Below are 13006 nucleotides of genomic sequence, written 5' to 3' on the forward strand. Positions count from 1 at the left end.
GGAAGATCTTGTGCCCGTGGGACTATTACCATTGCTATTAACATCTTTACGAACTGCTGGCCTCTTATCCGACCCCTAACTGGAAGAGAACTGGGTGAAATGGTATGCAGGTGCTGAGGGGGCTGTTGTCATCCACCGAACGAAAGGATGGACTATTCTGACTTTATTGTCGGTGTCATCTGGCCCAGTCACTGTGAAAGGGTGACTGGGATAATTATCCTCCGAACGTGGTGGGATGACACTGGCTTCTTCCACTGCCGTGAGAGGGCAGTGAAGCCCAGCTCCTGGTACGAAGATCTACTCTTGATCCAGTACTATTGGACTATCTGGTGAAGCCCTGACCAGTTTACTTTCCACCTCTGTTTTTTTTTTTTTGTGATGTTTATGGCTGCTGAACTTCTTGCGCTGTGAGACTCCCCCCTCTTGCATGTTTGGCCCTCCTCACTATTGAGGCCCTACCTTGATAACGGATTTTGGAATCTCGGGAGATGGCATGTTGTGAAGAGGGGGCTGTGGGGTTTTTTTGGGAAGTTTTTAGATAGGATTTTAAAGGGTTCTGGGAGGGAGGTGAGTTGTGTGGGTTTGGGGGAGAACCCGCGGGGGAGGAGGCCTGGTCCTGCTGAAGAGCGCGGCATGGGAGGTGCTGGCCTCTCGGAAGGTTACACGAGACTGGCTCCAGGGGATTATTAATGCTTCCTTGAGTGAGGGTGTCTTCCCCGCCACCTTGAAAGAGGCGGTGGTGAGGCCTCTCCTCAAGAAGCCTTCCCTGGACCCGGCAGTGTTGGGTAATTATCGTCCAGTCTCCAACCTTCGCTTTGTTGCGAAGGTTGTTGAGAGTGTGGTAGCGTGACAGCTCCCTCAGTACCTGGATGAATCGGCTTATCTGGATCTGTTCCAATCGGGCTTCAGGCCTGGGTACAGCACAGAAACGGCATTGGTCGCATTGGTTGATGATCTCTGGAGGGCTCGGGACAGGGGTTGCTCCTCTGTCCTGGTCCTATTAGACCTCTCAGCGGCTTTTGATACCATCGACCATGGTATCATGCTGCACCGGTTGGAAGAGTTAGGGGTGGGGGGCACCGTGTTGCGGTGGTTCTCCTCCTTTCTCTCCGACCGGTCGTAGTCTGTGTTGGCAGGGGGGCAGAGGTTGACCCCAAGGCGCCTTATATGTGGGGTGCCACAGGAGTCAGTCCTCTCGCCCTTCTGTTCAACATTTATGTGAAGCTGCTGGGTGAGATCATCCATGGTTTCGGAGTGAAGTACCATCAGTACGCTGATGACACTCAGCTGTACATCTCCACCCCGGATCAGCCCAATGATGCCCTTGAAGTGATGTCCCAGTGCCTGGAGGCTGTACGGATCTGGATGGGGAGAAACAGATTCAGGCTCAACCCATGTAAGACTGAGTGGCTGTGGTTTCTGACATCCCGATATAGTCAGTTGGTGCCATCACTGACTATTGGGGGCGAGTCGTTGGCCCCCATGGAGAGGACTCGCAACTTGGGTGTCCTCCTGAACTCACAGCTCTCTTTAGAAGAGCACTTGACAGCTGTGGCCGGGAGGACTTTTTATCAGGTTCACCTGATTTGGCAGTTTCTGGATCAGGACTCGTTAAGTACGGTCATTCATGCCCTCGTCACTTCCCGCCTGGACTACTGCAATGCTCTCTACATGGGGCTCCCCTCGAGGAGCACTCGGAGGCTCCAGCTGGTCCAGAATGTGGCTGCACGGGTGGTTATTGGAGTGACGTCGCGCTCCCATGTGACTCCCCTCCTGCGCGAGCTGCACTGGCTCCCGGTGGTCTTCTGGGTGCGCTTCAAGGTTTAGGTTACCACCTTTAGAGCACTCCATAGTTTAGGACTGGGGATTCTACGAGACCGCCTTCTGCCACCAGTAGCCTCTCACTGACCAGTACGCTCCCATAGAGAGGGGCTTCTCAGGGTGCCGCCAGTCAAACAATGTCGACTGGAGGCCCCTAGGGGGAAAGCCTTCTCTGTGGGGGCACCTGCCATCTGGAACGAGCTCCCCCCGGAGATACGGAGGATCCTAGATCTGCGCACTTGCTCTCAAAACATTTTTATTCCAGCAGGCTGGCCTGGCCTAACTTCCCTTTTAAATTGCTTTTTAAATTTGTCTTATAAATTGGGGTATTTTAAATTTGTTTTGGGTCAAAGTATTTAATGTATTTTAAATAGTTTTTTAACGTTTGTACTATATGTATTTAATCTTTTGGCTGTTCATCGCCCTGAGTCCTTCGGGAGTAGGGAGGTATATAAATTTAAATTTAAATTTAAATAATAATAATAATAATAATAATAATAATAATAATAATAATAATAATACAAATATGAATTTTACTTTATCATGAAACATCGTATTTTTACGGTTTTTTTTTTAACCTTTTAATCTATCCAGTTACTAACTAAACAGGGCCTTGATCTTTAAGTGGATCTGTGTAATCTTTGGCCTGACCCAGTATTAAAATTTATATCCTGGCTTCCTAACATGAAGAATGCAATGTTATTTAGACCAAAATGATTAAGTGCGTTCAAAACAAGAGGCAGATCTGTTCCAGGTTGGTTTCCAAGCTTCAGAATTTAGGCTGCTGCTTCTGTGTGTAACAAAAAAAAAAAAAAAGATGATTAACCAGTTTCTTGGTTTCTTGATGTTATATATAATATATCACCTTCCATGTGTGGTGGTGACTAATTCATTAGGGCTGCAAAAATTGTCATCGTCTAGTTGCATAATTTTTTTTGCCCACATCTGGTAGCCTTACATTCTTTCACATTAAATCTAAACTGCTTTTTATATACACATTTGGATTGATTTTTAGACTTTTTAGTTTTATTCTATTGTCATAGTACCTTGCCTGATGAAATTCTGGGAAGTAAAAAGCTTGTTGTCTTATCATTTTGGCTGGTCTTGATAGTATTTGCTTAGCTATGGATTATAAACCAAAGTGCAAGGGGTGGCACAGAAGAGATGAATTATATTCTCCCCCGTGATTCCTCCCATACTTTGATTCTTTATGTATTTTATCTTTTATCACTGGAAACATGAAAATACAGACCTAGTATTTTTCAAGTTGCCTAAACAGAAAAGTATTTTAAGTAACCTCTTAAACAGCCGTGCACATGTAAATACAAAAACTATTATTACGCAAGAAGATAAATAAAACAACTTCCAATTGGTCAGCTTTCAAATGAATGCAGGCACCGTTGTATCCCATTCATTGCTACATCACGCTGTTCGCATCGTGGGCGAGTCAGTCAGTTCGTATTCGTTACGGCGCTGTCAGAGGCAGCATCTAGCCACGCCCCTCGTTTGGAGTCCACCTCCTCCCCGCCGGTCACGAGCAAATAAAAAACAAGAAAGCGCGAGTTCGGAAAGCGAATCGGGAGAAGGCTTGGGTACAGTCGAGTGTGAGGGCATTGCGATCGAGCGACAGGCCCTGACAATAGAGTGTGGACCGGAGCAATTGCGAAGGGCTTTGGTCTTGCGCCGCGGAGTTCTTGTCGACCCTGGGAAATTGTGAGTAAAAAGAAAGAAGCGTAAGGGAGGTTACAGATGCTATTCTAGGTGAAAGCCGCTTTTTCCTGCACTGAGGTAAATGTTCCTTTCTTTTCCTTTTTTCTCCTGTAAAACCTAATGATGTTTTGTATCGTACCAAGTCTAGCTAGCGACTCCCACTCGTTTGGCCTCTCCACCCGCTTGATGCTCCTGTCCTCTTCTAGTAGAGCGCATCTCTTCTGCCTATCTCTCAGCGACCGAGACAAGCGAGATTCACCCACTTCAGCCTCTCCCGCCCTCTGAAACTGAACTGTTGCTGTCTCGCTTTCTCCTTCCTCATCAAGATCTTCCTGTTCAGTACTGTATGATTAGATTGGGGGATGGGTTGCTGTTACCGGCCGCTCTTAAATTGCATCGATGATCCAAATTAGCACTAAGGGGGATAGCACAAAGTACCCCCTTTCTTTGTCTCCTATGCAGTTCTTACAGTTTTACAATGTGAAAGTAAACTAAAACCACCAAAAGTTTCTATTTTAGTTTACTAAAATAGAATTGTTTTTCAATCTCAGCAGTTTTTAAGGCTGATGAAACTTCCAAAATTCCCTTCAGCAGAGAGAAATGCTGCTTCAGAGCATTGTAGTTTGAACTTAAACAGAAAAGGGTTGTTTTGCTTTGGCTTCTTGCTGTCTTACAACTACAGCTGTAGGTTTATTACACAAACACAATGTGTGGCTATGGCTGCTTTATTTTTATTTCTGCCACTGTTGCACATGCTGTTGGCATGTCTCTAATCTATAGAACAGTGAATGGTGTTATTCTGTTAAATGGAAAAAAAAATCATCAGAGGTGAAAGAAGTGCATAAAGGCATTTTTCATTGCCATAACTGCATAAATATGTTTGTCGACAGTCACCAACTCCCTACCAAAAATTTATGTTACAATATTGTATTTTTAAAAATATTTGTCTTACTTTGGTTTAATAAGTTATTATTTTGTTTTCTTATCTCAACAAAGTATATTGCAAAGTATGATTCGGTAGAAATCTGATAAGTACAAATCAATCTTATTTATACAGGTATACTTTAAACCGTAGTCCTTGCCTTAAAACTATTTTTAGCGACTTTGAAGTTGTAACAGCACTGAAAAAAATAACTTATGATAGGTCCTTATGAATATTGTAGCATTCACATGACCAGAATTTGTACCCTTGGCAACCAACAGGTACTTATGATAATTGCAGCATACTAAGGTCCTATGATTATCATTTGTGACCTTCCCAAGATGCTTTCTGATAAGCAAAGTCAATGGGACAAGCTGGATTTGCTTAATGACCAGGTGATTCACTTAATAACTGTGCAAAAAAGATTGTAAAATTGAGTTGTTAACAACTGCCATGCTTAGCAACAGAAATATTGGTCCCAACTGAGGTAGCAAGTCAAAGACTACCTAGTAAATTTTTCCTCACACTATTTGTATTTCTCACATTTTGTTTTGTTTCTCCAGATTTTTGTTGAATATCTCCCGTCCTTAGGATGTTTGCAAAAGCAACCAAGACTTTTGTGAAGGAGGTTGACTGTGGAGGAGACTTAATCTCTGTGTCATCCCTGAATAATTTAGATAAATTACAGTTCCTGAACTTAGTCACAAAGAAAAAGAAAACTTGGTGCTGGCAAAATCCAAAGTATCATCTCTCATCAGTTTCATTGAATGATCTGCTTTCTGAAGATATGCATGAACCTATAAAGCCAGGTAGAGTCACAGTTATACACTGTTATAGGAGATAAGAAGAAGTGCAAAGTCCTATGCGTTATTGAACAAATGACCTGCTTTATTATTGTTGAACTTTGAAATAGTTATTTTTTTCTTAAAATTAGATACAGCAATATTATTTTACATGTTTTCTTGTTAGTTTTCTGGAAGTTTTGTTGGCTTTTGGAAGTTCTTCTGGAAGTTTTCAAAATCCATTTTCAATCAAAATAGTTCAGATTGATCTATTAGATAATAATTTAGATTGTGAAACTTTACAGTTTTATTGGTGAAAATAATGCTATTAAATGACTTGCCTGCAGTACTTAATATTACAGAAGAATAAGTGCTAAAGTCTGATCATTCAGTGGATGCCTACGTTTTTACTCAGAAAGCACTTTCACCATTCAGTAATTAGTGATAACATTTTTATTAATTGTTGTTATTAATTTAACATTGCTAAATTAATATCTGTTGACAATTTAGGAAATCATTGCTTTTAATCAAATGGAAATAGATGATCTCAGATTTAAATTGAATTCAGGCATAATATCCTGAAAAGCCATTAGTAGTTTAGTTAAAAAAACGTCTACAATTAATATAATTGAAGACAAATAATTTTTCTTTAAGAAAATTGCTTTTACTTGCTATTTTAGGATAGTAAATTTGTGGGTTACAATTCAGGATCATTGAAGAACTTCATTATTTTCTGTTTTTAAAGATGTCAAAGATTTTTGGCTTTAAATTGATACCTTGTTCTTTTACTGAAGTGGAGTTGATGTATCTTGCTCTGACTACTGTTAAACAGAATCTTATTGATTGACTTCTGATGCTATGCTAAATCACAATGTAATTTTTTTTAGTTTTGTTCTGGCTCTGTGAGAACTCAGCCTTATGGTTTGCAAACTATGTTTTTTAAATTAAGCGGGAATGTGTAAAATATTGGATTTTTAGCTTAGTGTTTTAGCCTTTGACATGATGCCTCGAGACATGAATATATATCTCGTTGAGTAGCCACCAGTCCCTCTTCCCTGACTGACTTTTTATAGTAAAAACATAGGAAATTGGAATTACACTAAACAAATGTCACTCTTTAGCATCATCTTAGTTTCCGTATTTTGTTGTTGTTGGGAAACAGTGTTCCTTGTCCAGAAAAAGGACAAAAGAACTCAAGGATAGCAGGTATTGTTCCATGGGAGTGAAAAATTAAAGGATAGAAAGTTGCATATGGTGAATCAGTACTCTGTAAAATGTGTACACACAGTGTAATAATTTTATAATTGGGAAACCCATTCTCAAAAACTGGTTTATATGATGTATCAGTAACAGCAAAAGTAGAATTCAGAGAAGTCATGAATTATTTACTATAGCTTCTGCGACTCAGTCTACTTCAAACATGTCAGGACAACAGTTCTTGCAAGTTTTCTTTGTTTTATTGACTCTTAGCATTCATTTGATACTTTTAAATTACCTTTTAAGTTGTAGAAGAAAATGAATATGAAAGTAACCTCTTAGAATTAAGAATTAGCTTGTGAGCATAGGATTGCATATTACCCCAACACAAATGTGATACCCCAAGAAATTTAGAATAAGAAATGTCTGTTCTGTGCTAGTCTTTCAAATATATGATTGGTCCCATTTCTTTTTCAATTTTTCATTGGCTAAAAGTTATTATTTCAGTGTGCTTTTGGGCATGGTTGACTTTAATATGCAGGAAGATTTGTATCAAGTTGTTTTATTTCCTGTATCCTTAATTTTGTGCTTCATTCACTGTATTGTCCAGAGTCCATCAGAACTAGGGGTGGACTGTGATGGTATAAATAAATAAATAGGCAAAACATGGCAAGACTTTTATTTTGTAACTTTTTGTTTTCACAGCGGATAGACAGAATAACTTCTGGTGGAATTCAGAGAACTGTTACTTAGAATGACTGCTATTTTTCTTTAAAGGTCACATATGAATTTCTAAGACCTAAATCCTTTCAAATTATTAAAGGTTTATAGCATACAGATCTATATATTCTAAGGATGGGAACTTGTGACACCAAGCAGCATTGGTAAACTCTATTAACAAGGCCCAGTTGTTCAAAGAAGCTGCATTTATTTTAATATCATGTGAAGGATCATGGATTCTCCACCTTTCCTTTATTCATTCATAAACATTTTAAAATACAGGGAGCAGTGTAAAACAATGACTAAGAAAGTCAGTGACTAAGTAAGTCAACACGTTTTGTTATCAATAGTGTTTTATTTTTTTAAAAAAAAATTATGTTGTGCTTCAGTTTAAAGTTCTGTATTTTGGATATGTTGTTTTTCCCCCAGTTATTGTAGAATCTGACTTTGTGAAATATGAAGGCAAGTTTGAAAACTGCATCAGAGGAAGCATTGATACTTCATTAGGAAGAATTAATTTAGGAACTGGAGGAAGCGATGTTGTGGAAAGTCTGTCCTCTTTTGGAAATCTTAAAAAGCAAGAAGTTGACTTGCACAAGCTTATGAAAGATGTGAAGGGAAGGTACATATTTATTTTATTCATTTATGGTATCTATAAATAGTTTTACTGTACAGGGTTTTAAAGGGAGATGTTCAGCTTTAAAATGGCATCTTTGTGAGGTTTAAAAAGAGGAATTATTTTGAAAAGTTTTACAGATATTGAATGAATAAGAAAGCAGTAAAAAATGGTGATGATGAAAATCATGGTTTCTGGAATTAATATAAATTTACTGGAGAGTTTAGAAATGCTATTGATGACCAGATTTAGTTTATATTATAACTAAGGTAGTTGGATAGAGTCATGTTCATAATTATACTCAATTACTAATCTTATTTTGCCCCAGTCATTCAATTTTAGCCCAAGCTAACTCATACTGTTGTGTTGTAGAATAATTAGAGTGCTCTCATGTGTGCCATATTGACCACTCAAGAATGAATATATGTGCAATGATAGGTAAATATACTCTTATATCTGTTTTGAAAGAGATGGGAGACTTGAATATGGAGCATTTGGGAAGATGGCTGATAGAGCACTGAAAAATCTGATGTTAGTTTGTAATTGAGTCATAAATCCAATGCTATCACTGTGACAGTATATTTTTTATATAGGCTGCTTGTATCCAAATGCAGTGATCCAACACATTTTTAAATATATTTCTGATTGGTATACTAGCTCTTTGCTTCTAAAGAGTAAATTGTTTATCAACTTGTTATAGGAAAACAATATTAAGTCCAGCTATTAAAAAGAAGCTTTTTTTCCACAGTAATTTTAATGTATTTTTTGTCCTTTAGGTCAATAAATCTACAGACTTCATTGTTGGAACAAATGCTTGAAAGAAAGAATGATGTTCTTTGTATCCTTACAGAAAAAATATTGACAACTCAGAAATGTTTAATATCTGAACATATTCAAAAAGAGGAAAAACTTGCTGGAATGGTGGGAATAAGTACAAAAATTATAAAGGTATTAATGCATAAGAAGGAATAGTGATGGACTATTTCAGCATTCTAGTGCATTTTTCCATATCATTCCCCAGCAAGATGTATATAGTTTTTGTGCCCTTTAAATTCCTCTTCTGAAAAGGTTGAAATTTCATCCCTGTCCACTCCAGTCTTGTATTGCATTGCTAACCACATCCCTGTGGCTTTTTATTTTTTAGAAAACAAGTGCATTCATTTGTCCCCAGGCACAAATAAACTTGTTTGCATTAAGTTGAAATATCAATGTTTCTGTTAAAAAATGAATGTTCTATGCCCATGATGGCGAACCTATGGCATGAGTGCCAGAGGTGGCATGCAGAGCCTTCTCTGCTGGCACACGCACCATCACTTCAGATCAGATCTCTGTGGCATTTCTTTCATGAGCTTTTGTTTCCCTGCAAACGACAAAACAAGCTCACGAAAGGAAAAGATCTTACCTCTTGCCATGCTGCCAGTGTTGGGATGTCCCACCTCCCACCGGCCAGGTGTCTTCAGGTCTCTGCTGCGCATGTGCATGCGCATGTCCGTGCATGCACCATGCATATGTGTGTCTGCGCATGCATGCATTCGTGCATGTCCATGCGTTCGCACGCATCTTTCCATTTGGGCATGCGCACATGTGCAATTTGGGCACTTGGTGTCTAAAAGGTTCGCCATCACTGTTCTATGCAGTTTGAAAGACTGTTTACTATTAAATCTATTTGCTATTAAATGTTAGAATGGATAAAAATTTGTACAATGTTTATAAGGTGAGAATATTCGGATCAAAGTGTGATGCCCTTAACACAACCTCACTATGGTTTTGAACTTAAATGAAAGTTACAAAGTGCTGGATGAAACTAAAGATAATTGAATCCTTTGCTCCAATTCTGTCAGCAGTAGAGAAGCTCACAAGAAGTTAATTATAAAGATCCTCACCCCAGCTGAAAGTCACCACAAATGTATTTTCCATTTGTATTAAGGAGAATTCCTTGTAGTGGACCTGTCTTTTGTGAATTAAAAACCCACCTAGTTCTCAAAGTCAAACTTAAGAAAACACATTTGAGAGCTGTCCAGTTTTAAAACAACTTCTAAAATATTTAGTTATGTAGATTTTGGTGCTCTCTGAACTTGGTGGTTTGCTTGCTGATATTTCCTAATCAACTCTGTAACATCATCAGTACCTAGATGGATAATGAAACATCTGCTCAGAGAACACTAAAGACTCCAATATCAAGATACATATATTCTCATTTATTTATACACGCATTTCTGTTTAACTCTGTCTAACAAGTAACTCTTGGTGCCATACCTCTCTCCACACACCTTGTCGTCATTATAGTGTGTAAATAGCCCCCAGGCCACCTATTTTATCCTTGCAGCCATCCTATTAAGGATTTGGGCTGAGAGATGATAGTTTAAATTTATCAGCTCTGGGCATTTTCTGTTTCATTTTTTGGCTTTAACTCACTTAAAACTAATTGAAAAGTCATTTTTAAATTCTACAAAATGACTCCTTGTCATCCTTTCATGTGTAAATTAATGCATTTTGGAATTAATTTGCACAAATTAACCAACAATTAAATCTCTCTCTAGGTATCAGTGAATGAAAATGGGAATATGATCAAGAACTCCAATGTGGTATTGGAGATCCCTGCTCCAACTGCAATTGCTTATGGTATAATAGAATTGTATATAAAATGTGACGGTCAATTTGGTAAGTAATGTAGCCACCTTCCTTTTCCTCAGGGCAGCATAAAAGAGCATTCTCATCCTGATGAGCATGCTTTTAATAGACCTAGCTCATCAGCAGAGGTTCTCTTGTCCCAACATTGCATTTTAAATTCAGTTTTATGCATACCATATATAAGTACATATGGCAATTGGTGATCATTTAAAGGGAAGGCTTACAGATGTTTTGAATCAGTATTACAGTCAGAAACTGAGTATAATACATAAGAAGATGTAGGTGCAGGTTAAACCAAGGCATTCAAGCATTTTATTCAGTTGCAAATTATAGATTCTACTATAGGCAGAAAAAGAGAAAGCCTGCTTATATGATCAACTTCCTCTAACAATGGAACTTAAGGATTTTGACAACAGTATATACCTTTCTTTCTTTCTTTCTTTCTTTCTTTCTTTCTTTCTTTCTTTCTTTCTTTCTTTCTTTCTTTCTTTCTGCCTGCCTGCCTGCCTGCCTGCCTGCCTGCCTGCCTGCCTGCCTGCCTGCCTGCCTGCCTGCCTACCTACCTACCTACCTACCTACGGTATCTATCGTATAGCATACAATGTCAGGGAAATCTACACATGCTAGACACACAAGTCATGTCCTGACAATTTAGATTGCTAGTTCATTCTATTCAGTGCTTATTTGTTTATCCTTAGTGCACTGCAAGGGGGCAAACTAGCTTACACCAACTGACTAGCAGTGCTTGGGTTGCTGACTCTTCTGGGCTCCTCTGTTGATCTTGCCTCACCTCTTGTCACAATGCCTTGCACCTGGCCAAGTCCAGTGCTGGCTTCCACTCTCTGCACATACAAACACAGCTAGGTTTTCCCCACTGGAATGGTGCCCATGTATCTACTTGCAATATTGCATGCTTTCGAACTGCTGGGTGGATATCAGATAGGGATTGAGTGACAGGAGCTCACTCCATGTCACAGAGCCAGGCTCAAACTGCCAGAGTGCAGACTATTTCTGGCTGGCAGTTCCAGCATCATTAAGCCACTGCACCACTGCATCCTCTTTTAATATATATACACTTATCTCAGCATATGAAATGTTTAAAACATGTATATCACATAATAGTACTGAAAACAGGCAATATTGTTTTAAAAAATTAAGTGAAGGCATACATATGAAGGTAAGAATGATTGCACATTATTTTTTCCCTCCTTTACCATGCTGCTATTTCTTCTCTAATTTCTGTTTGCTGGATTTTAATATTAGGGCATCTTATCTTTGAAACCTTATAACTCAACATCTCTGCTCTGCAGGACTAACCCTAACTTAGGCAAAGTAAGACAGGCACTTCAGGTTAAGGAGGAGCTTATGAATAATACCTCTGGATCATCAGCATTTGTTCACAAGACGCTTGGCCATTCTTTTACTTGTAGAATAAATCTCTGTGTGTCTCATAGCCTGTTTTGCATCACCTAAACTAGTCTGCAGCTTCTATGTAGAATCAAGGACATTTTTATTTCCAATGGAATGAGGCTGCTTTTTATCTTTTGGGATATACAGCAAATACCTTGAAAATGTTTGCTGTTTTCCACTGTGTGAAATGATCACCCTATTCTACTCTGTAGTGGAAGGATTTTCTCATCTATAGAGATTCTAGCCATTCTTATCCATTTCTCCAGTGAACATCCAAATAATTGTGCCTAAAATAGCTGGCTTACAATGTGCTAAGATTCGGTGAATTTAGGAGGCAACATCTTTTTTCAAATAATTTTTATACAACTGGAATAAAAGCTAAAGAAACTATAAAAATATAAGAATAACAAAGGTTATTCTCAAGGTTGACTCAGCCTTCCATCCTTCCAAAGTAGGTAAATTGAGGACCCGGATTGTGGGGGCAATAAGCTGACTTTGTAGAAACACCGCTTATGGGGGGCCAAAAGCCCTAATAAGCAAGTATATACAAAAGAATGAAGACTATTGCTATAAGTGCATTGTAAGCAGCCCTGAGTCTTCGGAGAAGGGCGGCGTATAAATTGAACTAACAAACAAAGAAACAAACAAAGAAACAAACAAAGAAATAAACAAAGAAATAAGTGTAAAGGGTAGCTTCTCCTTTCATTACAATAACTTTTGCAATTGGTGGTGCAATGGCTCAGCAGGTTAATATATTGCCTTGTCAGCTAACTCCCGGGTTCAAGACCCGAGTGTCAAAGGACAGAGTGAGCTTCCATTTTACTCACCCCAGCTCTTGCCAACCTAAGCGGTTCAAAAGCATGCATATATAAGTAGATAAATCTGTACTGCTTCGGTGGGAAAGGTTACTGTATTCCATATTTTCGTACTGGCCACATGATGATAGAAGCATTTCTCAGACAATCCAGCTCTCCCTTGGCTGAGAATCTAATATGAGCACTGCCCCTTGAGTCGGTTATGACAGGGGAAACCTTTAAATCCTTAGATTACAACATATACTTTCTTCATATCTCATCTTTTAAGTAAAAATAAAATCCAAAGGTCTCATCATTCATTCCTTATCAGCAAAAATCCAGTTACAATATCTCTGGTGCACTCTGAGCTTGCTTGTTTTCTTGCAAACGTTTCATTACCCTA

The 13006-nt window shown here is 38.8% G+C and overlaps 1 protein-coding gene across 6 annotated transcripts in view; it reads left to right on the forward strand.

The window, feature by feature from the left end:
* The window catches only part of GSDME (gasdermin E), a 40743-nt gene that overhangs the window by 10855 nt on the left and 16882 nt on the right, over nt 1-13006 (forward strand). For 3 of the 6 annotated variants that reach the window (XM_087892668.1, XM_087892670.1, XM_087892669.1), the window contains 4 exons: nt 5017-5262; nt 7582-7774; nt 8545-8716; nt 10309-10429. In XM_087892668.1, coding sequence (XP_087748794.1) covers nt 5046-5262; nt 7582-7774; nt 8545-8716; nt 10309-10429 — 703 coding nt within the window. In that variant the 5' untranslated portion in view covers nt 5017-5045. Of the gene's footprint in view, nt 1-3234; nt 3610-5016; nt 5263-7581; nt 7775-8544; nt 8717-10308; nt 10430-13006 lie in introns of those variants that run through there. The other 3 variants (XM_034402648.3, XM_087892671.1, XM_034402647.3) reach the window with 2 other exon arrangements.

The sequence above is a fragment of the Pantherophis guttatus genome, chromosome 4, assembly GCF_059756535.1.
Source record: "Pantherophis guttatus breed Tessera chromosome 4, ASM5975653v1, whole genome shotgun sequence".
Classification (NCBI taxonomy): Eukaryota; Metazoa; Chordata; class Lepidosauria; order Squamata; family Colubridae; genus Pantherophis; species Pantherophis guttatus.